The sequence below is a fragment of the Mirounga leonina genome, unplaced genomic scaffold (genome assembly GCF_011800145.1).
Source record: "Mirounga leonina isolate KUSES-001 unplaced genomic scaffold, KU_Mleo_1.0 Mir_166, whole genome shotgun sequence".
In the NCBI taxonomy this organism is placed as follows: Eukaryota; Metazoa; Chordata; class Mammalia; order Carnivora; family Phocidae; genus Mirounga; species Mirounga leonina.
Window position 1 is genome coordinate 25562053 of NW_023270418.1, and position 27992 is coordinate 25590044.

The following is a 27992-nucleotide window of genomic DNA, read 5'->3' on the forward strand; positions in this document are numbered from 1 at the left end:
ACCAATTTACTCAAAGAATAACTTGAAATCCTGATTTCAAAATGAAAATATGCTGAAATGAAAAGAAAGTGTTCATCAGAATCAATGCAAATACTGTATTTTCCAAAGTACACTCCATGATCAAAGAGAAGTGATTACCTTTGGAAGCTTTACATCAAGTTCTTTTTAGTTACATCATTTTACAAATCTTATCAGAATTATCATTTTAAATGATAACTGTTGACATCAAATTGTCCTCATTTTTTGTCTGGAATAAGCAAATGTGAGCCCAGAGAAATATTGGTGCAAAAAGAGAATAAGTCCTGTCCCAATAATGCCCTTACCAAGGCTGCATGAAAAGACTGGAGCTGAGAGGGCTCAGAGTGGGGTCAAGAAGTACCTCCTTCATTTAGAAGATGCCTGAAGTGATGCATGTGACTCAGGCTCTCCAAAACCCCAGATTCTTCAACTGTAAAGTGGATCAAATAACTCATATCACCAAAGGGAACTGAAATATTCAGTAAGATGTTTTCAAAAACACGTAGTACAGTGTCTATGATATAGCAGATCCTCATCAAATGTATAAAATAGTATTACTATTAGAGAAAAAAAATTCTACACTAATAACTGCTTTAAAAATTATGTTAGCATAGAAACAAACAGAAAAAAATCAGAACTGCAGATCCAGTAAAGAAAACACACACGCACAAATTAACAAGGACAACCTCGAATGTCAATTCTTCCCCTTCACAGACTACTGTTCTTTAGTATAGATGTTTATTCTGTGAGCATCAGTGTGGGTGGCAGAATTCCTAAAATGGTCCTGTAAAGATCTCTAATCTTTGCCCTAATCCCAGGAATCTCTGAATATGATGAAGTACCACTCATATGATTATGTTATATTATATGACACAGTTAACCTTCTAAGAGACATCACCCTGGATGAATGGGTGGGTCCCAAGATTTCTCCAGCACAGAGCAGAAGAGTCAGAGAGGTTGGAAATGTGTGGAGATCTAGAGAAGAAACTGCTGGTCCAAAGCTGGAAGGGCCACAACAGAAGGCAGGTGAGCAACACTGAGGAGCTGACACAGCCCTGCAACAAGGAATTGAATATTCTCAAACACACCAGTGATCTTGGAAGTGAGTCTTCCCCGGAGCCTGTAGGAGGGAGCTGAGCCCAAGCAACAGGTTTGTTTCAGCCTTGTGAGACCCTGAGAAGAGAATCAGGCTATGATGGACCTGGACCCAAGACCCAGGGAAACTGTGAGGCAGTAAATTTGTGTGGTTATAACTTACTGGCTTTGTGGCGATTTCTTATGCTGCAGTAGAAAGCAACTACAGGAGCATGTTTGAAAAATAATAAAGAAAAAAAGGTAAATAGTTGAGATATGGGAGGAGCAGAGAATTATTTGAGGTAAAGAGGCCCAGAGGGCCTCTTGGATGGAATCACATTTGAGGAGAGACTCAGATGAGGTAAAGATTGACTGGCAACACTGCCAGGATGAGGAAACAGAAAATGGAAAGGCCACATAAGACCCCAAGAATGACTGAAGAAGTCCCATGGAGGAAGCCTCTGGATGGTGCACACATCACTGAAGAGGAGTCTGGCTTGAACAGTGTGCTACCCCCTCCCTCAAAACAAGTTCAGACTGCACTGCTTAAGGCTACCAAGACAATCAGCACAGCTCTCTGTATGGTCCTGTTTTCATGGCACACAGAGGCCTGGAGTGAGTAGGAAATAGACCACAATTAATCCAGCATAAAGTGCCTGGAAGATCTTACGAATTTCTGCAGCAAAGAGTCACCTGGTGAAAGATAACAAGTACTTTATTCTCGAAAGTGATCATTTTTATCAGCGTTTACACGGCATATAATAAATCCCTTCTCCCAATAAAACATATCATGTGCCCTCCTACTTTCAACCTTGCCCATTCCCAAAACTTACATCATCTAAAGGAATGAATAAAAGTTTTCTGAAGATCAAACTCAATTAGCTTGCAAACTCTAGGCCCCCCCAAACACACGCACCCAACTCGGTGCTAGAATACCCAGAACCGTCTGTTACTATATGGGGAAGGGAGCACTTTCTCCTTTGATGATCCAAATAGTGACCTCTAGATTCCATGAAAAGCCATACTATAAAAAGAATTTTTTCAACTTTGCCAATCCCTAAAGAGGCTTTTTTTTTTAATTATCCTTCCTAAAATATACTGCCTATTTTTCCTTGATTATCTTATGTTTGTCAAAGAAATCACCATGTATATGTAAATATTTTTCAATCTTCTTGTTTGTCTTTCCTTTACACTAGCCTGAAAACTCCAGAAGGACTTTTCTTCTCAATATGAATAATAACCAGTAAAGTGTCAGTCACGTAAGAGGCCTATATAAAAAACTGTTTAATTATTGATTCTAACATTCTTTGACTCCCATTCTTAGACTCTTAATTAAATAGCATCTTGACTCACATCATTACTCAACACAGTCACAAAAACTGGCAGAAAGCTTGGTGAAAAACAAGCAAGACAAGCACATTCTAGGGCCTTACAGATGATTTACATCCTGTAAAGAAAGCCTTCAAGAGAAGAGAGGGTGTGGCTCTCACTGAGTCTTAGAGTTGCACAAAAATATGGTTGATCCCCTCATTTCTTAGACTTGTTACTAAGTTTCAGAAAATAAAACATGGGAGTATGGTTGAAAGAATATTGGACCTGGAGAAAATAAAAGTGTGACCCAAGTTATGTGGTTATTTATTCATGAGAGACAGAGAGAGAGGCAGAGGGAGAAGCAGGCTCCCAAGGAGCAGGGAGCCCGATGCGGGACTCGATCCCAGGATGCTGGGATCATGACCTGAGCCGAAGGCAGACGCTTAACCATCTGAGCCACCCAGGCGCCCTTTTTGTTTTTTTGTTTTTTTTCCTTAACATATATTGCATTATTTGTTTCAGAGGTACAGATCTGTGATTCAACAGTCTTGCACAATTCACAGCGCTTACCAGAGCACATACCCTCCCCAGTGTCTATCACCCAGCCACCCCATCCTTCCCACCCCCCACCACTCCAGCAACCCTCAGTTTGTTTCCTGAGATTAAGAATTCCTCATATCAGTGAGTTCATATGATACATGTCTTTCTGCAGAAACCATTTTATTAATGTCCTGAGATGAACTTGAATTGGACTGTATATAAATGAAGAAAAGTGGCCACAGCAGACAGGTGTGAGAAGTAGGAAGAGAAAGTTTTCCGCCTCCCCCATCAGCAGAGTGGATATTCAATATGGTTTTGAGGATAAAAATATAGAAGACCAGGATGATTAGGGCACTGAATATTCCTATTAATCCAGCCATAATGAAAAGAATCAACTTACTGTTCTGCGTATCAGCACATGCCAGGTAGAGAACAGGGAGAATGTCAGAGAAAAAGTGGTTGACCACATTGGGACCACAGAAGGGTAAGCGAAACGTGAAGGTCTCATGGATAATGGAACTTAGAAGGCCCATGGCATAGGGCCCTATCACCAGCTGCATACAGGCCATCTGGCACATGATGTCTTTATACAACAAGGGGTTGCAGAAGGCTATGTACCGGTCATATGCCATGGTGGCCAAGAGGAAACACCCGGTCACTACAAACTGACCAAAAAAACCACATTTGTATAGCACAGGCACAAAGGAGATGATTTTTCTCTCCAGAAAAGTATCACACAACATCTGTGGAACAACAGAAGAAGAGGAGCGGACATCCACAAGAGACAAGTGGCTGAGAAAAAAGAAAATGGGGTTTGGAGTCAGGAATCCATCCATATCAGGGTGACCATCCCCAAGTTCCCCCCAATGTGACAAGATAAACAAAAAGAAATATCAAGAAGAGATGAATCTTCTGTGGAAGATGATCTGTGAGCCCCACAAAAAGAAATTCAGTCACTGCTGTTTGATTATTGTCCATTGTTGGGTGACAATCTGTAATGAGAGCAAGAAAAAAAGTTTTTATAGGTCAGTAGTTAACTGGGGGCTAGCAATATAATCAGTAATTATAGGTTAATAATTAATAGCTTTTTAACCCATTAGCAAATACATAAAAAGTTACAGAGATGTATATAACAAACACCCTTGCATTTGCTACTCAGCTTTATTAAATCATAATATGCTAAATAACTTGTTTAAAATCATGAAAAGCACAGCAAACATTCATGGAATTAGTCAAATTCCCAGGCTCTGAGGTATGGATATTTTGCTGTCTATGTGACCTTGAGCAATTTATTCTTAATGTCTATGAGTTTTACTTATTTATTTAACTTATATGGATCGTCCAAAATTGCCTTCAGCTCTTTAGTTTCATGATTTTGAGACAACAACATCTAGTTTCCATTTCCTTCTGGTTGAATGGAAAAATAATAACCAGTGCTGAACTCACATTCCAGGAAAATTGCAAAAATAAATAAAATGTTCAAATCCTGAGTGCATTCAGCTTGAAAAGGTAACTCACATTATTAAGATGGGAAAACCCTTCTCCTCCACAGCTATTACTATGATACTTCCTTGTCCTGACAACATACTAATAAAAACTCAAACTGATGTTTTCCACCATATGCGATATACATAGAAATGGACCTTTAAAGAGAAAAAGGAGAGGTATCAAAAACCTGGAATTCACAAATTTGTTCACATACTTCTTTATTCAACAAACATTTTTTACTATCCAGGCATGGACTCCAGGCATAGCCTTGGACACTGTAACCATGTCTGAGTGAAAAACCAAGTATTTGTAAAATAAGAGGGCCTTACTTTCCAGTTAGATACAACACTATAAACAAACACATAAATGCATAATTATTGCATGTGTATATTAGTTTTCTAAGGCCGCCACTCAAATAGCCATAAGCCAGAAGTCTGAAAACAAAGGTGTTGGCAGGGCCGCACTCCTTCTGAAGGCTCTAGAAAGGAATCCTTTCTTGTCTCTTCCACGTTCTGCTTCCTCCTAGCATTCCTTGGTTTGTGACAGATTAACACCATTTTTTGACTCCATCTTCCCATGGTTTCCTATTTGTGTGTCTCTACGTCCTCTCCTGTTTTTATAAAAACATCAGTCCTTGGATGTAGGGGCTTCCCCTAATTCAGTATGACTTCAATCATATCTGCAAAGAGCCTATTCCAAATAAGGTTACATTCTCAAGCCCTGGACGGACATGAATATTTGGGGGAACTATTCAACTACAAGGGGAACTATTCAACCCACTACAATGTATAAACATGTATCATCTCAGGGAGCAAATAGTGCCATGAAGGAAAGAAGGAATCTCAGCTCAAATGCCACTATATGACTGAGACCGCATAAGAGACAGGAATCAGCTCAAAACTAGAACCAAGTGAACCTAGAATTAAACACTGGCTCTGCTTTTTTCTACATATATAGTTTTGTATTATTAATGTAAATTTAAAAAGGAATGAAAAATACTTAGCTCACAGAGCTGTTTGAAAGACTGGATTAAATTAGCCATGCAAAACACCTGCTATATAATAAGGGCTCACTAAAAATTAATTCCCTGCTCCTTCTCTTCTCTCCTCTATGACGTTTGTCTGGGACCTCAAGTCACCTTTTGTTTGTCCCTCATCATAATTCTAGAGCACATAATGTCCCTTTATACAGCATTTATCAATATACTACGTTATTTCCCAACACAGAACAACGTGAGCAAAGCACATCTTCTTTCCTCATGTTTGTATCCCCAGTGCTTATCAGAGTGGGGAAAGTATTAGATACTCGAATAAATGAATGAGGGAAAAGAAAATTATCATTATCATGTCAACCATATTTTCTCCAATTCCTCATTTTCCCTAAGAACACAATTCAAGACATCATGATGAAGAAATATTAATTTTGATAAATTCCTGATCAAATATTTCTGACTCATAAAATAGGAATAGGGAAGACAGACCATTTCAAATGACCCACACAATGTCAAGGTATAGGACACTGTGGAACAGTCATCTGAACTGTCTACAGCCTCACTATTCAATGTCTGGTCCATGAATCAGCAGCACCAGCACTGACTGAAAGCTTATCAGAAATGCAGAATCTGAAGCACCACTCCAGTTAAACCTAGTCAAAATCTGCATTTTAACAAGATTCCCAGATGATACACACACACATTAAGTCTTCTAAGCCCTACTATAGAGTCTCTTACATTTCTCTACATGTGAACCCTCCAGTGAATCCCTTGTGTAACAAATACAATATAAAATGTCATTGTCCAATGAAATCTAATAATGTTTAAAGTAAATTTAAATGTCATTATGATATGACTATAGTTGGCAAAAGTGGTTACACATTTATCTCTCCAATAAATTATTCATGGAAGATCCCTAGGAATTGTGTTTGCATTAGTCAAATGGGTGAATGTCACTTAATGATATTTCATACACAAATCTAAGCTTCCAACAGAAGCATGACCCATTGCAAATAATGCTTTTATTTGCTCATGAATGGACATGTATAATTGCAGGAAAAGTAATGAAATAGAATTCAGGAAAATTAGTTTTGAAAGAGTATATGTAAAAAAAAAAAAAAACCCACTAGCAGTGGAATACTAGTCATGTTACATCACCAGACTCTCATTAAAATGGAGAGATTGAAAGAATATTTTGGTAACTCAAAAAGACCAAAAAGACCTGCTATTCAGGTTTAAGAATCATGTAAATTTTACGTTTAATGTGAAGTGTGCACAAGAACACTTGAGCTGATCTATTCTATTAGGAGAGTTTAAAAACTAATTTTGGCCATATCATCATAGTAATATCATTCTATGGACTTGGTTTATCCAATATTTAGCAAACTTACCTCTTTGGTAAAATCCTTTATTCTTCCCCTTTTAATTACTTCAAAATTGTACCAAAATGTTTCAGCTTCTGACCTCAGGCAAAAAGAATAAAATGTCTCCAATGTAGTGTTGTTGAAGTATTATGGATTTTTATTATATTCTGATGAAAAAGATGGGTTATCTTTGTCCTGATTAACCAGGGTCTCTTAGCAGATGAAATAATTCCTTGTCCTTTTCTGAATCTCATGTGGCACAGTATGAAGTGCATATTTTTAAGTTTCGAGTCACTTGGCAGCTGATCTCTGAAGAATCCTGAACCTCAAGTCTACATCCATTGAGGAGAAATTAAAGTGACATGGGTGTTAGAGTTTGAGACAATATTACCTCACAATGGGATTTCTCTCGAGGAAGGATTCTGAAGAAAAAGAAAAATACTGTCATCTTGGGATCATCTCTGAAAAATGAAGCAGAATTCTATTGAACAAGAAGCACTGGATGCCAAGAGACAGAAATTCACAATTCAAAAACTACCCCTGAAACTTGGTACAGATTGTTTAAGGAGACTGGACATAAATGCAGAAAAATCAAATACACACACAATTTGGAAATATCTTGGTTTAGGTTTATTCAGAATGACTGGGGAGGTTTCTCAATTGGGAAAAGGACTCCAAGAGACAACTTGCAGATACACTTTTATATAAGTAATATACTCTCAGGGGTCAAACATTTCTGGTTATCAGTGAAATAAATATACTATATTTTTAACTTTGAAATCATTCATATTAGGTGATGCCCCAGAACAGAGCTCTACAGACTAAATTCCATATGTGCTCTAATACATACGTAGTTAGAAATCAGAGCACCTGGAAAATTCCACAACCACAATATTAAGTTTCATATATAATTGACATTTGAACATTGCTGGGGTTAAGGGCACCAACCCCCCGAGCAGCCAAAATTCTGCATTTAATTTTTGATTCCCCCAAAACTTAACTACTACATTGTTATGACCTCATTTAACCTAAATTACCTCAGTAAAGTCCCTATCTCCAAATACAGTCACATTGGGGTTTAGGTCTTCGATAGATTAATTTTAGCAGAATACAATTCAGTCCACAACACCAAATATAGGGGATATTTTTTAAATATCAAACAACTTACACATAGGTGTTTTTCCTTTTTATTAAACAATCTTCAACCTAAAACCAAAATGAGTGCTTCCTCTTGAAATCCCAAAAAACTTATTACAGTTGACCCTTGAACAACATGGGTTTGAACTGCACAGTTCTACTTATATGTGATTTCTTTTTCCATACTGTATGGAATATTTTCTTTCCTTACAATATTCTTAATAACACTTTCTTTTCTCAGCTGAGAATCCTACACTAGATGAAACTATCCATGAAGATGAAATGAAGGCATATTCAAACATGCAAAATCTAAGAGAATTTTTTCATGTGTAGGCTGAACTAGAGATAATACTAATAAGTTCTTTACTCAGAAAGAAAATTACTTCTTATGGAACCTTAGGGATCCAGAGAGGCATGTATTTCAATAGAAAAATTAAGATGTGAATAACTACAGAGATATTAACTAATAGAAACTGATAATAGTGTCTTTTATAGAAAGCTGATGTAAATGATAACAATAAACATTCAAATTAAGAGTGGGTTGAATGGAATTAAAGTGTTCTAAGACCCTCAGGTAAGATGGAGAAACAAGCACTCATTTGTGTTAGACTCTGATACATCAAGAATGCATGTAGTCAGCATAAGAATGTGTGATGACCAAATAATAGTGAGGTTACTCATCCATCACATGAGTCAGACTTTTTTCTCATACTAAAAGTCACACCATCTTACTATTGAATAAATATCAAGCATACACTATGTCCAAATAGTGGTTGAGTTGTATAAGTTTATTAAAATAATATGCACACATGGAACTTTCATTTTAATGAGGGAAGATAATAAATAATAAATTTTAAAATCAATTTCTTCTCTTCCCCTATGTTCATCTGTTTTGTTTCTTAAATTCACATGTGAGTGAAATCATATGGCATTTGTCTTTCTCTGACTAATTTTGCTTAGCATAATATACTCTAGCTCCATCTACTTCATTGCAAATGGCAAGATTTCATTCTTTTTGATGGCTGAGTAATATTCCTCTGTGTGTGTGTGTGTGTGTGTGTGTATCACATTTTCTTTATCCATCCATCAATCGATGAACATCTGAGCTCTCTGCATAGTTTGGCTATTGCTGATAATGCTGCTATGAACATCAGCGTGCATGTGTCCCTTTGAATCAGTATTTTTGTATTCTCTGGGTAAATACCTACTAGTGCAATTCCTGGGTAGTAGGTTGTATATGTAGGTTTATATATTGTAATATGACTGCCATCTGTATGTCTTCTTTAGAAAAATATCTATTCATGTGTTCTGCCCATTTCTTAACTGAATTATTTAGTTTTTTGGGGGAGAGTTTGATAAGTTCTTTATAGATTTTGGATACTAGCCCTTTATCAGATATGTCATTTGCAAATATCTTCTCCCATTCCCTAGGTTGTCTTTTAGTTTTTTTCACTGTTTCTTTCTTTGTGCAGAAGTTTTTATTTTTTTTAATTTAAATTCAACTAGCCAACATATAATACATAATTAGTTTCAGATGTAGAGTTCAATAATTCACCAGTTGCATTTAACACCCAGTGCTCATCACATCACGTGCCCTCCTTAATGCCCATCACCCAATTACCCCATCCCCCACCCACCTCCCTTCCAGGGACCCTCAGTTTGTTTCCTATAGTTAAGAGTCTCTCATGGTTTTTCTCCCTTTCTGATGACTTCCCATTCAGTTTTCCCTCCCTTCCCCTACAGCCCTCTGCCCTGTTTCTTATGTTTCCCATATGAGTAAAACCATATGATAATTGTCTTTCTCTGGTTGACTTATTTCACTCAGCATAACACCCTCCAGTTCCATCCACATCAATGTAAATGGTAAGTATTCATTCTTTCTGATGGCTGAGTAATATTACATTGTATATATACACCACATCTTCTTTATCCATTTATCTGTCAATAGACATCTTGGCTCTTTCCACAGTTTGGCTATTGTGGACATTGCTGCTATAAACATTGGGATGCAGGTGCCCCTTCGGATCACTACATTTGTATCTCTGGGGTAAATACCTTGTAGTGCAATTGCTGGGTCATAGGGTAGATCTATTTTTAACTTCTTTTTTTAAATTTTATTATGTTATGTTAATCACCATACATTACATCATTAATTTTTGACGTAGTGTTCCATGATTCATTGTTTGCGTATAACACCCAGTGTTCCATTCAGTACGTGTCCTCTTTAATACCCATCACCAGGCTATTTTTAACTTCTTGAGGAACCTCCATACTGTTTTCCAGAGTGGCTGCACTAGCTTGCATTCCCATCAACAGTGTAAGAGGTTCCCCTTTCACCACATCCACGCCAACATTTATTGTTTCCTGACTTATTAATTTTAATCATTCTGACTGTTGTGAAGTGGTATCTCATTGTAGTTTTGATTTGTATTTTCCTGATGCCAAGTGATGTGGCGCATTTTTACATGTATCTATTGGCCATTTGGATGTTTTCTTTGGAAAAGTGTCGGTTCATGTCTTCTGCCCATTTCTTGATTGGATTGTTTGCTTTTTGGGTGTTGAGTTTGATGAGTTCTTTATAGATCTTGGATACTAGCCCTTTATCTGATATGTCATTTGCAGATATCTTCTCCCATTCTATAGTTTGCCTTTTAGTTTTGTTGACTGTTTCCTTTGCTCTCAGAAGCTTCCTTTGATGAAGTCCCAATAGTTCATTTTTGCTTTTGTTTCCCTTGCCCTTGGAGACGTGTCTAGCAAGAAGCTGCTGCAGCCAAAGTCAAAGAGGTTGCTGCCTGTGTTCACTCCTAGGATTTTGATGGATTCCTGTCTCACATGTAGGTCTTTCATCCATTTTGAGTTTATCTTTGTGTATGGTGTTTTTATCTTGATGAAGTTCCAATAGTTCATTTTTGCTTTTGTTTCCCTTGCCTCCAGCAACATGTCTTGTAAGAAATTACTATGGCCAGTGTCAAAGAGGTAACTGCCTGTGTTCTCTAGGATTTTGATGGTTTCCCATCTCACATTTAGGTCTTTCATCCATTTTGAATTTGAGGCAAAGCCTTAGAAACTTTTAACTATAGAGAACAAAAGAACAAACTGATGGTTACCAGAGGGGAGGTGGGTGGGGAAGGGCTAAATGGTGATGGGTATTGAGGAGGGCACTTGTTGTGATGAGCACTGGGTGTTGTATGTAAGTGATGAATCACTAAATTCTTCTCCTGAAACCAATATTATGCTCTATGTTAACTAACTACAATTTAAATAAAAACTTGAAATAAAAATAAATTTAAAATAATGCATTTAAATGTATTATTTGTTGGAAAGTGATAAGTGTGATCAATAACAGAAAAAGTTAGATCAGAGTAAAGGGAATCTAAGTTTCCTGATGGGGTAATGATAGTAATAAATTCAGCATTCAATAAGTTAGAGTAAATATCATTGAGAAAATGAGCTTCAAGCCAGGGCAGAAAGGTCAGAAAGTCCCCCAGGCACATATTGGAAGATGAGAGATCTCAGCCAGAGAACATTATTACAAAACCATGAAGGGACTTCAGGTTCCTAGTTCTGCAGGTAAGGATCTTGGAAGTCACCAGTCTGTCCTAATCAGTAAAAAAGCTAAAGATACTGAATAATCAATAATTCTTCTTGGATCTATAAGACAGGGGAGGACACAGGGCAAACCACTGCCCCCAAGATTGGAGAGACAGACAGGTGAAAGCAGAGAGTCACAGTTTGCTCACAAGAGGAAACTGCCATGGGAACCAGGGCCTTGATAGGAAAACCTGAACTGAACAATAGAGTGAGATTTACCTCCAGGAGTTCGACTAGGTCCCATAGTAAATGTAAGAGAAAAATCCCCTTGTGCTTCCATCAGGGGAGAAGAGGAAGGATTCTGAAACCCATCAGAGGGTCTGTACTTCTTAACAAAGCCTGCCCTCAGGAGAAACTAGTTAACTACGCAATCCCCTGCTGGGGTATTCTCAGAGCCTGATGAATCTGAGGAAAGAGAAATGGCCAACTTCAGCCTCCTCTAGCCTTCCACCTGAAGGAAGGAAATAACCCACTCCAGTCTGCTGTCATCATCCTGTCCCAGTTTACAAGGGAGAAAAACCCTGAGAAACTCTTTTGAAGTTCACAGTCCAGAGGCATAGCTCCACCAAAAGCCTGAGACCTAATCAGAGGACTACAGAATGCTCCCCTCCCTCCACATCTTGCCACCACCTTGCTAAAGACCTGTTTATACAGCCCCTCTTACCTGGAACATCATCTGGCTATCAAGAAAAAATTACAAGGCAGATACAAAAAGGCAAAAACATGATCTGAAGAGAGAGAGCAAGCATTAGAATCAGACATGGTAGAGATGTCAGAATTATCAGACCAGGAATTTAAATCAACTATGATTAAAATGCTGGAGATCAAAAACACTGTAACCAAAATGAAGAATGCCTTTGATGGGCTCATATGTACACTGGACACGGCTGAGGAGAGAATCAATGAGCCTGAAGATATAGCAATAGAAACTTCAAAAACTGAAAAGGAAAGAAAACAAAGACAAAAAAAAGAACGGGGACAAATATCTAAGTAAGGTCTGTGGAGCGACAACTGCAAAAGGAGTAACATATACATAATGGGAATATCAGAAGAAGAAAGAAGGAAATGAATAGAAAAAATATTTGAGGGGTGTCTGAGTGGCTCAGTCAGTTGAGTGTCTGACTCCTGATTTTGGCTCAGGTCATGATCTCAGGGCCATGAGATCAAGCCCTGCATCAGGCTCTGCACTCAACGGGGAGTCTGCTTGAGATTCTCTCCCTCTTCCTCTCCCCCCAACTCTATCTCTCTCTCTCTGTGTCTCTCCCTGTAAAATAAATAAATAAATCTTTAAAAAAATAAATATTTGAAGTGACTATTTTCCCCAAATTAAACTTAGACACCAAACTACAGATCCAGGGAGCTCAGAGAACAGCAAGCAAAATAAATGCCAGCAAAAACTATACCTAGGCATATAATTTTCAAAGTACAGAAAATAAAAAATAAAGAAAAAAATCTTGAAAGAAGCCACAGACAAAAATGCCTCATCTACAGAGGAACAAAGATTAGAATTAACATCTGACTTCTCAGAAACAATGTGCCTTATGAAAATCAACAGCCTTCTGCCAGGAACCAATATTACAAATCAGGAAATTTCAGTGAGTGGAGGCCTTAACTGACAGAGAATTTCCCTCTGATATTGGGGTTTATTCACCAGGGTGAACAAACAAACAAAAAATGCACCTGCATGTGAATTTCTGTCACTGCCCTATAGGAAGAATCAGTTGGGAAAATTTCTTACTAATACAAAAAAACCAAAAATCTATTTTAAGATGTACTGTGTTACACCTATAAAGTCTAAAGGAAAAGAATATGGTGCCATAAGAGCAAAATACAGAGGGGCTCTAATTGATCCCATCTCTAATCACTCCCTTAGGGTGAGTCTCTGAGTGGCAGTAATACTTAGATGGTATATGAAAAACAAGTAGTTAATCCATGTGAATATGATAGGAAGAGAATTCTAGGCAGAATACATTAGAAGATCAGAACAGCAATAACTTGAGCTAGAGAATGACAGTTGGTTTGAATATATTTGCATATTCTTGGAGAAGGACCATAGAGCAATTCAGGAAATTTATAATTATCACTTGCTTCCTGCTGTTCTCCTCCCAATCCCCATTCAATAGAATGTGCATCATAAATGTTTAAGAAGTCATTAAAACGACAGAAAATACTTTAGCTCTCATACTAGGAAATGACTATCTCAACAGGTGACAGATTTGAGACATGTTATATAATGAAGATGCAGAATAGAGTCATTTTAAGGCAAAGGCTTACTGGAAAGAAACTGTTGATCTTTCTAGATAAAAATACATTTCCCTTTGGCACACCTAAGCCCAAGTTTTAACAATTCTTAGTAAGATGGTGTTGGGAAAGTTCACAAAACTGACAATGAACAAAACGAATCATTCATAATCTTTGACCTAGCTATATCTTACATTTGGAAATCTGTGCTACACGTGTATAAATACCAGGCACAAATGTTGGGACATCATTTGTACGGGGAATAAAAAGGAAACAAGTTGTATCAGTAGGAGAAGCATCCATTCTTTCTATGAAATGTTGTGCTACAAAAAGTATAAAGTGTCATTTAATACGGATATATTTAAGATAACATTTAGTTTACTTTTCAAACTTCATCATTTACATTGTGTTGTTTTGAATTTTATCATTTCCATGTTTTTAATAAGGAGAAAACTTAGGACCTTGTATAAAAATTATAGACTGAGGGGGGAGAAAATACTTACCTTTGGAGGGAAAAACTAAGAGATTGAAGCATAGAGTTGCTAAGAATCTCTCCATTTTACTTAGTTTTTGACAAAGATTTCATTCACCAGTATTTAAAAATGTTTCATGAAATCAGAGAATGTTAGAATGGAGATGTAGCCTGTACCAGAAGGCATTGAGTCCATTTGCCCAAATTTATTTACTTACGGATATATTCATTCATTCAGTCAGTCAGTCAGTCAGTCAGCTTTGACACAGATTACAGCTTTTAAAAGTAAATTTTAGCTACAAAATTAAATAATTGTTTTAAAATAAGTCCAACAAGGACACTTGAGTGGCTCAGTCTTTAAGCGTCTGCCTTCGGCTCAGGTCATGATCCCAGGGTCCTGGGATCGGGTCCTGGGATCGAGTGCCGCATCGGGCTCCCTGCTCAGCAAGGAGCCTGCTTCTCCCTCTGCCTGCCTCTGTCTCTCTCTCTCTGATAAATAAATAAAATCTTAAATAAAATAAAATAAAATAAAATAAAATAAAATAAAATAAAATAAAATAAAATAAATAAATAAAATAAAATTAGTCCAACAATTCACATGAGCATGAAGCAACCCCCGCCCCTTGCTACTTCCAAAGTCACCCTACTGAAGTAACCAATATTTAACAGTTTGGCCAGGAACTGCACACTTCTCTCCATGATCATGTACATATGCACATACCAATATATTTTACACATTAGGTAAGTTTTACCTCCACCTTTTTTACTTTTTTTTTTTTTTACAAAGTATTGGGAGAGGTCATCAAAAAGACCTGAGCTCTGGTTGATCTGTGAGATGGACCCTGGCAACCGGGGGCTTCTCTCCCCTCTCCTATCCTTGGAATGTGCATTCTACCTACCTTCTCTGCTCCTAAGAGCTGCCCCAAGGACATAGCCTTGAAACAGTGATGTGTTCTTGGGACTCTCTATATGTGAATGAACCCCGGTAAGGCCTCTATATAAACTTTGAAGATTTGGCAGGTAGCAGAGATACATTCTTACTGCAGCACTCAGGACAACTTTTTTTATAAGTTCCCTTGCCTGTTAAACCTGCCATCTACTGTTCTGAGGTGGCCTGCATCTTTCTTTGGTCTCTCCCTGCCCTTTGTGATGGGGGCCACTTACTGATTTCACTGGAAGTTCCCAAGGAAGTTGCAAACCAACACAAACTGTGATCAGTTCTACAGATTAAATTTTGGCTTGATTTTTTTTTCCATCTATCAATGATTGTATCATTGTTTAAGTTTCCTCCAAACTAAAGCATTAATATCTAATTTCCTCTTTTTATAATTAGCTGTGCAACATTTCAAAGAAAGAATGTATGTTTCTCCTAATGATACAAATTAAAGTAGTTTCCTTTTATTCCCCCTACAAATGATGCTGCAACTTTTGTGTCTGGTATTTATATTTCTGTAGCACAGATTTCTAAATGTAAGATACCTAGGTCAAAGATTATGTGAATTTTGATAGCTATCATCAAATTACTTTCTGAAAATGTAGCTATTCTATACTTAGCTATTATAGTTAAGTGTAATATTGCTGTCTATATCCAGTGGTAAACTTACCAGCATTGCACATAATCATTTTAATGTTTGCTAATCTGATAAATGAAAAGAAGCATTGCATTGTCATTTTGATTTCATTTACTTGAAAAATTTTGAAGTTGAGCAATTTTTTAATATATTTATATTTTTGGCCATTTGCATTTCCAGTTATGCCAATTGCTCATCCATCCATCAGTCCATTTCTCTACTGTGTGTCATATATATGTACATATATGTTCAGCACTTTCCTACTGGGACATTAACTCATTATGAGTCACCCATTTTGCAAGTGTTCTCTCACTTTCCATTGTTCAACTTTTAACAAGATCTATGAAACCTTTATTAATGAACTCTTTCTTCCACTTATAACATCTTTCCTTTTTAACATTTGCTTTTCTAGTCTGGAATAAATGTCATCCCACATATGAGATACATAACTGTTCTGGATTTTCTTCTGGCATACATTAAATTTATACCTTTAATATATCTGTAAATTATTTTGTATTCCCCATCATTTAGCAATGAAGAAGACTGAAGAAAAAAAAATATAGACTGTCTATAAGTAACCTGGTAACCATCCAGGAATTAAAGAGAGCTTCTCATTCTCAGCCCAGTGTTCTTTTTACAACACATTATGAACCAACATCTATGGTATGACACAACAGAGTTCTATTTTACCAAAACTATTAGAGAATTTTTCCTTTCAAACATCCTCCTAATGCATTTTTCAACTCCTTGTTCCTCAGGCTGTAAATGAGGGGGTTCGACATGGGGATTACCACAGTATAAAATAGAGGAATCACTTTATTGATATCCAGGGAGGAAGTTGAGCCAGGCCAAACATAGGTAAATAAAAGAGTCCCATACAGGATGGAGACAACTGCCAGGTGAGAAGAGCAAGTGGAGAAAGCTTTCTGTCTCCCATCAGCAGTCTGGATCTTCAAGATGGCCACCTGGATGCAAACACAGGAGACCATGATGATCAGGCCACTGAGTATTCCTATAGATCCAGCCAGAAAGAAAAATACAAACTGAATCATGGAAGTGTCTGCACATGCAAGGGAAAGCAGTGGTGAAATATCACAGAAAAAATGATTGATTATATTTGGACCACAGAAGCATAAGCAAAATGTCAATGTCATATAGGTCATGCTGCTTATAAAAGCCATGGCATAAAGCCCCATAACTAGCTGCACACAGACCCTCTGAGACATAATGAGTGTATACAGCAAGGGCTTACAGATGGCCATATACTGGTAATATGCCATAGAAGCCAGGAGGAAACATTCAGATACCACAAAGAAACCAGAAAACCACATCTGTGTGGCACAACCCATGAAAGAGATGCCTTTTTTCTCTGCAAAGATACCACACAGCATCTTGGGGGCAATGGAAGGAAAAGAACAAATATCTACAAAGGACAAATGGCTGAGAAAAAAGTACATAGGCGTGTGGAGTCTTGGATCAGTCCATATGAGAATGATCATCCCTATGTTACCCCCCAGGGTGACAAGATAGACAAAGAGAAGCATGACAAAGAGGACAATCTGCTGATGGAGATGATCTATGAGGCCCAAGAAAAGAAATTCAGTCACTTCTGTCTGATTCTTATTTTCCATTGGTCAGTTGTAACCTATGTAAGAAATTAAAAAATACATTTTATTTTTAAAATATCAATGGGCATATACAAAACAGCCTCTTAAACTGATTACAGTGTTGTTTTTTGTTTTTTGGGTTTTGGGATCTGTAAAAGAGGCAGTTATGGAAACAGTGTTGGACTGGTCAACAGTATTCCCAAGGACTAGTTCCTGTCAATTGTGATCCCTGTGTAAACTTGAGGAATTCATACTTGATCTTTTTAGATTCAGGTACTCTTGGCCATCAAAAGAGCAGTCTAACTATAAAATCTAAAACTCCCTTGGGTTCTAAAACTGTATTTGAAATTAAATTCAGTCCCTGTGTTTCATCTTTATCACATGATAGAATAGTAATGCCTACCTAGGAATACAGTAACCAGTGATATTGTAAGAAATGATGAAAAATTCAGATCCTGATAATTGACAGTTGAGATGGGGTAAACAGAACAGAAATAAAGACCTTTCAGTTCCTGTTTTGATGGAGTGGATAGTACCATTCAGATGTTATGAAGACAATACCCATATCTGTGTATATTAATCTCTTCCCCTTATAAAAGGCTTACAAAGGGAAATGTAAACAAATGTCAGTAGGGTTATTTAGAATGGGGAGGATTCTATCATAACACATAATAATCTTATTCATGTTTATAAAGGACTGCCCTGCAAATGAGAGATTGGATATATTTACTTTTGACCGTCATGAACATAGAAGTGGCACAAGAGATAAGAACAGAGGATTCAAGTTGGGAGTTAAATGAAGTGAAGAAAATTCCACCAATCATATAATTCAAATGGAGAAATATAATGGTTTGGGAGGCATTGAGATGCCTTTCCTTCAAGATTAATTAATTTACCAAATGTTGCATAACAACTTTCCATGGAAATCATATAGAAAGATAATTATCCACTGGAAGCTCAACTGACTTCATCTTGAGTGGTAATTTCTACCAGTAATTTCAATGAATATATGAATATATTTTTTTCACCAAAATAAAATTATTTCCCCTAATTCCCTGTAATGTTTATAAACCTATTTAAGGCATAAATTCGGACAGGCAATTTCCATTTTATTAACAAAATGTGTAAAATGCTTGACATTTTTATTTAGACAAAATTTTCAGGCAAATGTTTTTCTGACTCATCAACTGAGGAAGAATACATCAAGCTGTTTAAAATTACAGTAAGAAGCACAAGGTGTGGGAGTATCCATAAGAAAGATTCTAGGTTCAAAAAAAAAGAAAGAAAGAAAGATTCTAGGTTCATATGTTTATTATCAACTCAAATAATTCCCTCTATAAACAAACAAAAACATTCCATACTTTGAAGATAGAATGATTAGGATGTGGTCCTTGAAATGCCATAGTGACAAAATAATAGTTAACACACTATTTATGCCTCTTGAGTTTATTATTATTATTTGAGAAAATATCTGTGGCATGCATTTTCCACAGGGCAATTGCTTATTAAATTCAGCCACTAATATCAATTATTTTTAGGAATTTACACCTATTGGGTAATAAGACCTAGGCATAAAAAGAAAACCTACGTTTCAAAATAATATTTGGTTGGTCTAAGACTACACATGCCACAGGATTTCAGAAAAAGCTTCTATGTTCACTGTGAGCTGAAGTGGTTGGGAAAAACACTGCTTTAGTTTCATGTCTGAAAGAGTTTGAAATCTATGTTGGAACTGGCAGGCAGTGGTTGTGGATGTCTGTGGACACACCAGGTGAGTGTGTTTGGTGAGGAGAATGCTGCCGTCCCTGCCACTGTTCAGCATGCCAATATGAATAAAACACCCTGCCTCTCTTATAAATAAGGGGGGGAGTGATCCCTTTGACTTTTCCATTTCTAGCATTCTCTGACCCTAAAATTATTCTGGACATTGGAGTATCAAAAATAAAAAACAAGATCAATTTTTTTTTAAGATTTATTTGAGAGAGAGAGAATGAGAGAGAGAGAGCACATGAGAGGGGGAAGGGTCAGAGGGAGAAGCAGACCCCCCGCTGAGCAGGGAGCCCAATGCGGCACTCGATCCCGGGACTCCAGGATCATGACCTGAGCCGAAGGCAGTCGCCTAACCAACTGAGCCACCCAGGCGCCCAAAAACAAGATCAATTTTAAAAGATCAAAAAATCAGTTATTTAGTGAAGAGCTGGACTAAGCCAAAGACCACTCTCTCTGGAGTACTTGGGCTGGTGAGTTTTTGTTCCCAAAAGTCAGGTTCATTCTAAAGTCTTTCCACCGTATTTCAAAATTTCTTTTTAATCACTGTGTGGGATACTCACTTATTTAAGGGAATCCTTTTTTTCCCTACTAACTGCTTCAAGATGAATGGCAAAACCTAGAGTTTTCTGGTCTTCATAGAAATATCAGTTTGGAAAATTTAGTTTCTTTCTTGGTAGTAACCTTCTGCAGCAGACATGACATCTTAAGCACTTGGTAAAGAAGATAAGTCTCCATGCAGATGAGCCTGAGAGCAAAGAAGTGCTCCTTGTCCCACAGCCTGACTCACACCCAACACAAAATAAGGGGCTCATGTTTCTGATAGTTTTAAATACGTTAAAACCAGGTCTCTGAAGAACTAAACCCTTAAGAGTTTATACCTGAGGGACAAAATTAAAGTGATATCATTGGCATTTGTGCCAAGATTTTTCTCCAAAATAACATCTTCTTTCCAACAGAGGATTCCTGAAAAAAAAATTTTTTTTCCACTTTGAGATCCTCCTTGTCAAAACAGACCATATTTTCCATCTGTAGTGATATTAACAGTAAACACATGCTAAGATGGAGTAGTGTGCTGCCTGGATCCTGAAATCTGAGTGCAAATCCCAGCTCCACAGTTTGTTCCACAGTTTGGCAAGTGGGGCTTGCTGTTTGTTCTGTTTGTTTTTAATGCTCTGTTCCTCAATATCCTCCTCTGTAAAATGGAGATAATAATAGAGCCTGGCTTACAGAGACATTGGAAGAATTAGATGAGCTATTACATGTATTGGGCTCACAAGAGTACACGCCACATAATAAGTGATCAGTAATATCAGTTATTGTTTTTAGGAATCTACAGCCTAGTTGTGGAGACAGGACCTAGGAATAAAAAGAAAGCCCACAGTTCAATGTATCACTGGCTTGGTTCAAGGCAAAACAAACCACAGAATTTTAGAAGAATGAGGAATCATTCTGAGCTGAAGTGGTTGGGAAAAATTTCATGTGCAGATTAGTTTGGAAAGACAGACAAGTTTGAGATGATGACCTGAAATTAAGAGGAAGGGCATCACAGGTAGAAGTAAGGAGATGAACGGAGACAAGGAGGCAGGAACATTCAACTTGGTTGGAATAAAGGTTTATAAAGGAGTGAAGAAAACATCGCATCTGAGGAGATAGTGTGATAGGCAGAATAATGGTCTCCAAAGATGTCCACCTCCTAATCCCAGGGACCTGCAAATAGGGTACCTTCTGCAACAAAAAGGGACTTGGATGATGTTATTAACCTAAGGAACTTGGAATGAGGAGATTATCTCTTGGGCCTTCTGGTGCAACAGAGGGAGATGTAACTAGGGAAAAATGGTTAGAGATATACAACTGCTGGTTTTGAAGATGAAGGAAGGGGGCCATCAGCTGAGGAATGTGGGCAGCTTTGAAAAGATGGAAAAATCAAGGAAACAGATTTGCCCTAGAGAGTCCAGAAAGCAATGCAATCCTGGCAACACCTTGATTGTAGCCCAGTGAGATGCGTGTAGGACTTTTTAGGCTGCAGAACTTTAAAGTAATAAATTTGTGTTGTTTTAGCCACTAAGCTTATGGTAATTTGTTAGGACAGCACTGGGAAGCTAATACAATTAGGCTGGATGACCTCAGTCACCACTTCCTCTGGAAAGCTTCCCACGATCCCCTAAAAGGGATGTGATCTCCCACTCCCGCAACCACCATAGCATTTTCTTCATAGCTCATCCTATCATCTGACTTTGCAAGTTCAAGGATATAGCCTTACAATTGTCTTTATCCTATGAAATATCTATCTCAGAAAGTTGCAAAGAAGACAAATTCTATAAGTATTTTTGAGCGAAATGGAAAATAAAACAAAAATATTTTGCAATCCATAATGGTTTAAATGTACCAATTTAAATCATATCATACACTTCAATTAAAGAAGGCAAAACAAAAGCATTTTACCCTTTTCTTCTACTTGAAATCACCCAAAACTGGAAAGGAAACTGAAAATAACAAAAAAAGATAAATAAAATGATACTTTATTAAACTTCAAGAGGAGGAAATAATTTGATATGAAAAAATATGATAAAGCAAATTCTATTATAGGAAAATGCTTCTCTTGGACATTTATAAGAAATTTTCCCTCTGGAGAATGAAAACATTTTTAAAAAAGATAAAATTGCTTAATATGATAGTCAGCTGGCTGACTGGAGGTGGTCCTCAAGAGGACATAACCATCCATTGACCCTCCCACTGGACCTGGGCAATCAGAGGCTCTGAGTCCCTATTCCCTGTCCTTGGAATGTACATGTTGCCCACCCTTCCCACAGTGGGAGCCATTTTCAAGATACAGCCTCAAGGGGGTAATGTGTTGTTGAGACCATCTGGATGGTGTATGTGACTGAACCCATTTAAGGCCTCTATATAAATGTTTAAGATCCTGGTGGGCAGGTGTGGAGATCTGCTGCCTAAGATAAGCCTTGAATGGCAGTTCTCTAGCTTATTAAACTTGCCACCTGCCATCTGAAGTGGCCTGCCTCCTCCTTAAGTCTCTCCTTGCCCTCTGTGTAAAGGGACTAGTTTGAGATTTTTACCCAGGAAATACCCGAGTGTTTGAACCAACAGTTGGTGAGCCAGCTAGGAGACCTAAGAATGGAGGCTTGGGAAAGAGGCATCAGGAGGGAAATCCTGAGTTGGCCCATAATCTCTATGTGGAGAAGGGTGGCCTGTATGTCAGAGGCTTGTGGACTGCACCTAAGTACAGAGATGCCCCCCATGCCAGATGCTTTAATGCACTTGTCTGAGGAACTGCAGCAAAGCAGGAAAAAAATGGCTGCCGGTGTGCCGACCTCTACTGTGGGCAGCTCACCCAGTCGCTGATGCCCAACTAGAGACTGACACATGCATTAGAGAGTTACAAGAGCTCAGGTGAGAGAAGAAAGTGCAGGGGTCCACCCCTCTGCTAGCTTCAGGGCTGGCAGACAAGGCGTACTCATATAACACTAAAATTTAATTTTCCCTCATCTGCTAAAAGCATGAAGTTTTCTTGGATTATGGATCTATTCTTGATAAGACTGTGGAAAGTTTTTCTTTCTCTTCTGAGTAATCTGCCCAGAAAACAAAAATTCTGTGTTTTATCAAAATAATTTCCGGTGGCTTCATGTTGCCTTTATTGAGTCTTCAATTACTTAAGAATTCAGTCTTTACCAGACTGACAGGAAAAAAACAAAGACTATCAGAAAAATACAGTCCTCAAAGTTTTATTATGTGAAAGTAAGATATATTTTTTTAAAAGATTTTATTTATTTATTTGACAGAGAGAGACACAGTGAGAGAGGAACACAAGCAGGAGTGGGAGAGGGAGAAGCAGGCTTCCTGCTGAGCTGGGGGAGCCCGATGCAAGGCTCAATCCCAGGACCCTGGGACCATGACCTGAGTGGAAGGCAGAAGCTTAATGACTGAGCCACCCAGGTGCCCCAAATATATTAATATAAATATGTTCCAATGATTGTATACATGTTAGGTTAAAAGAAGCTCAAGCTCAAGTATACACCTGTTGGGGCACCTGAGTGGCTCAGTTGTTAAGCGTCTGCCTTCATTCGGCTCAGGTCATGATCCCAGGATCCTGGGATCGAGCCCCGCATCGGACTCCCTGCTCCTCAAGAAAGCCTGCTTTTCCCTCTCCCACTCCCTCTGCTTGTGTTCCCTCTTTCGCTGTGTCTCTCTCTGTCAAATAAATAAATAAAATCTTAAAAAAAAAAAAAAGTATACAACCGTTACAATAACTGTCTGAAGTCTTTGTTTCTAAATAGTAATCCTATCTCAAAAGGAGACAATTAGTGGCGACAGTGTGTGCGTGTTTTATCATTACATCAAAGGCCTTGAAGATTAGTCAGTGTCCTCCCTGTTTATTATATGTGGTTACTTTGAGGGTAATCACTGACTAAATCTTTATTAATTATGTGTTATCCCTCAGCAGAGGCTTTCATACTTTTCTATGTTTTATTGCTGGCTAACAAAATGATAGAGGAAAATTGACTAAAATCTTAGATCAGCATTGGTAGGGCAATTTTGCTTAATATTATTGAGAATATTTCTTTTTTTTTAAAGATTTATTTATTTATTTTAGAGAGAGAGAGAGTTGGTGGGGGAAGGGGTAGAGGGAGAGGGAGAGAGAATCTCAAGCAGACTCCCTGCTGAGCACAGAGCCCAATGCAGGGCTCCATCCCACAACCCTGAGATCATGACCTGAGCCGAAATCAAGAGCCGGACATTTAACCAATTGAGCCCCATAAATTATTGAGAATATTTCTAGCACATATTCCATCAGCCAAGCTTAGAGCTCAGATAAAACTCTAAAAGTAGAACAAAGGTAAGAACCAATGCAGAAAGATCATGTGAACATTTGCATTTTAAACAATTGCCTTCAATCCACTAGACTTGCTTTCCTGGTTAGGACTAGGAAAGATAAGGGGGCACAAAGGAGACATTTCAGATCTATTAATGATATTACTTCCAGTGTTCCTTACCACTATAGTCCCATATTTTATACTGCTTAGAGTTTAAATGCCTCTGTGTAACTGCTAACTACCAACTCAAGAGATGATTGCAACCATCCCAGAAAATCAAAATACTAAATCTTAGCTATCCTCCAAAATTCTTAGCTTCCAAATGTTCCTCCCCACCCCTTATCCCTAAATGAACTTAAGCAGCCACTAGCTGTTACTCTGAGATTCCATCTTCCTTTTCCTACATCCTGTCCCATGATTAAGATAACTCATTTCCCCCCTACTTTCCAAGAATGTGAACAGTGAATACTTCTCAGAACAAAACTAAACTTGGGATGACCCTCCCCAGTCAGTCTTGTGAAATCTTTCAGCTACTTGCTCCCTGCAAAACACTCATCTCAAAGCTACTCCCATATTGTAGCATTCTTAGTACATGCTTGAGTTAATGACTTTGGATTGTTTTTTTTGTTTCTTTTTTTTTTTCTTAAGAGAGAGAAAGAGAAGGGGGGAGGGGCAGAAGAAGAGGGAAAAAGAATCTCAACAGACTCCCCAGTGAGCGCAGAGCCTGACAGATGTGGGGCTCAATCCCAGGACTCTTCAGATCCTGACCTGAACTGAAATCAAGAGTCAGATACTTAACTGACTGAGTCACCCAGGCGCCCCTGTTTTTGTTTCTTTCAGTGTAATATCTACCGTACAGAGCTGTAAATATAAAATATATAGGCAGATCATTTAGCAGGCTTCATAGCAGATCTTTCACAAATGGTAGTTAATAGTGATACAGCCAATAAATAAACCATTCATTGCCAGATCATTGATAATGAGGAGGAGGATGATAATAATGAAGCCTAGGAAGGTAAATGGCAAATAATTGAGTGGCAACTTGAAACAATCACAGTGGAACAGTAAACTTTTTGAGGACAGACCAAACCCAACAGAAGGGAAACACTGTCAGCAGTAAATCGAAGTGCAAAGAGCAAATTACTTTGAAGATTTAAAAGTATTGTTTTCATTAGTGATACCACACAGCCTTGCAGATTTCAGGCCATTGTCTCTTTACTGATACACATCTCCAAATTGCTTGCAGACATTTTTGAGAGGAAATTTTATATTTCTTGTGAGAGATTTCTTTGTCAAACCTCTAGAAACAAACCTGGTATTTTCCTGCCATATAAGCCTCTGACATTAGGATAGAAATAATAACATTTCTTTTTTTTTTTTTTCCTCATGGTAAAAGGGAAGGTCTAAAAATTGGCAATCTTATCCCTTGACACTGTGAAATGTGAAATGAAACGAGGTCGCTTATGTCCAGGGGTTTTTTAATGGAGCCAGGAGACCATTAAGGAGATGGGCTTTCTGTGCACCCTCCTCAGTGAAATCATCAACTTTTGAACTGGGTCAAACCACAAATATTCCAAGGACTCAGCCCAAATACCTGCAACTTGCTACGGTAGGACACTGCGGCTTAGTGTTAGCCTTAGCAACCAATTATATTCAGTTAAGATTAGTTTCCTGCCACCAACACCAATCAGAAGTCTTTGTAAACAACATATGCAAGCATTCACTTTTGTCTTTAAAATTCCTTGAGTTTTGTTCCCTGAGGGGACACAATTTGGGGGCTACCAAAAGCTGTGCTTCTTGAATTGCAATTCTGAGACCCTCAATAAATGCTTTTATTTTAGCTTTGCCTCTTTCCTTGGTCAACACCAAATTTTCTAGTGTCAAAGACTTTCTACATCTTTGAAAGATGCTTATATTCAGAGAGCAGATTTATTTTTAAATCCCATGATAAGTGTAGTCACCATCTGTCACCATATATTATTTTTTTAAAGATTTATTTATTTGAGAGAGAGAGAGCACACAAGCAGGGGGAGGGGCAGAGGCAAAGGAAGAAAGAGAAGCTCAAGCAGACTGTCCATTGAGCACAGAACCTGATGCGGGGCCATCTCACCACCCTGAGATCACGACCTGAGCTGAAATCAAGAGTTGGCCACTTAACCAAATGAGCCACCCAGGCGCCCCTATTACCATACATTATTGACTATGTTCTCTATCCTGTACGATTTTTTTTCACTTGAAAATGTCTTTATTTTATAAAATTTAGAAAACAAAAAAAGAAGAGGAGAAAAATGTTACCCAGAATCTTTTACCATCCAAAGACAAACAATAATAACATTTGAGCCAATTTTCTTTCAGTTTTTTATTCTGCCTTGTTCCTTTTTCATTATTATGACTTTTTAACCCACATTTTAATTCATATTATGTATTATTACTAACTCATTTTTTTCAATTCAAGTATAACTAACATCCAGTGTTATATTAGTTTCAGGTGTACATTATGGTGATTCAACAATGTTATACATTACTCAATTCTCACCATGATAAATGTTCTCTTCATCCCCATCACCTGTTTCACCCATACCCCCACCTATCTCCCCTCGGGTAACCACCAGTGCATTGTCTATGTTTAAGAGTCTGTTTTTTGTTTGCCTCTTGTTTTCTTTGTTCATTTGTTTTGTTTCTTAAATTCCACATATGAGTGAAATCATATGGCATTTGTCTTTCTCTGACTTGTTTAACTTAGCATTATACCCTCTAGTTCAACTGTCTTGTTGCAAATGGCAAGATTTCATATTTTATGGCTGAGTAATATTCCATTATATATTATATATATAACACGTAACATAATTATTATATATGTTATATATATAATGGAATATTACTCAGCCATAAAAATATGTTATATATAATATATAATTATATAATTATAATATATATAAATAATATATATTATTATATATAACTATAATATCTATTATAAAATATATAACTTAATTATATAATATTCCATTATATATATGTGTATGTGTGTATATGTATATATACACACAAAACAAATGCTGTACTTTCTTAAGTGAATTGCCTTTTAATCTGTTAGCCAAAGTCTTTACAGAACTGTACACTAGGTTCAAGATTTAGAGAGGCAGAGTCTGTTCTTTTTTTTCTCTTCTTTTTTTTTAATTAATTAATTTATTTATTTATTAATGTATTTTGGATGTAGTGTTCCATGATTCATTGTTTGCATATAACACCCAGTGCTCCATTCAATATGTGCCTCTTTAATACCCATCACCAGGCTAACCCATGCCCCCCCCATCTCCCCTCTAGAACCCTCAGTTTGTTTCTCAGAGTCCATAGTCTCTCATGGTTCGTCACCCACTCCGATCTCCCTCCCTTCATTTTTCCCTTCCTACTATCTTCTTTTTTTTTTTTTAACATATAACGTATTATTTGTTTCAGAGGTATAGGTCTGTGATTCATCAGTCTTACACAATTCACAGCACTCACCATAGCACATACCCTCCCCAATGTCTATCACCCAGTCAACCCATCTTTCCCACCTCCCACCATTCCAGCAATTCTGTTTGTTTCCTGAGATTAAGAATTCCTCCTATCAGTGAGATCATATGATACATGTCTTTCTCTGATTGACTTATTTCACTTAACATAATACCTTCTAGTTCCATCCACATTGTTGCAAATGGCAAGATTTCATTTTTTTGATAGCTGCATAATATTCCATTGTCTGTGTGTGTGTGTGTGTGTGTGTGTGTATATATATATATACATATACACACCACATCGTCTTAATCCATTCATCTGTTGATGGACATCTTGGCTCTTTCCATAGTTTGGCTATTGTGGACGTTGCTGCTATAAACATTGGGGTGCACATACCCCTTCGGATCACTACATTTGTATCTTTGGGGTAAATACCCAGTAGTGCAATTGCTGGGTCATATGGTAGCTCTATTTTCAACTTTTTGAG

At 37.6% G+C, this 27992-nt stretch overlaps 1 protein-coding gene and 1 pseudogene across 1 annotated transcript; both read right to left on the reverse strand.

Annotated features, from left to right (window-relative positions):
* Window positions 1-2279: 2279 nt before the first annotated feature.
* On the reverse strand, window positions 2280-15159 carry LOC118016294 (annotated as a pseudogene).
* Window positions 15160-16496: 1337 nt separating this feature from the next.
* On the reverse strand, window positions 16497-17429 carry LOC118016295 (olfactory receptor 5G3-like). The gene has a single exon (XM_035013733.1). The coding sequence runs from the start codon at window positions 17427-17429 to the stop codon at window positions 16497-16499; it is 933 nt and encodes a 310-aa protein (XP_034869624.1).
* Window positions 17430-27992: the final 10563 nt, after the last annotated feature.

Excerpts from the sequence above, each read along its gene's own strand:
- LOC118016295 (XM_035013733.1), bottom strand. The coding sequence starts at position 17,429 with ATGGAAAATAAGAATCAGACAGAAGTGACTGAATTTCTTTTCTTGGGC.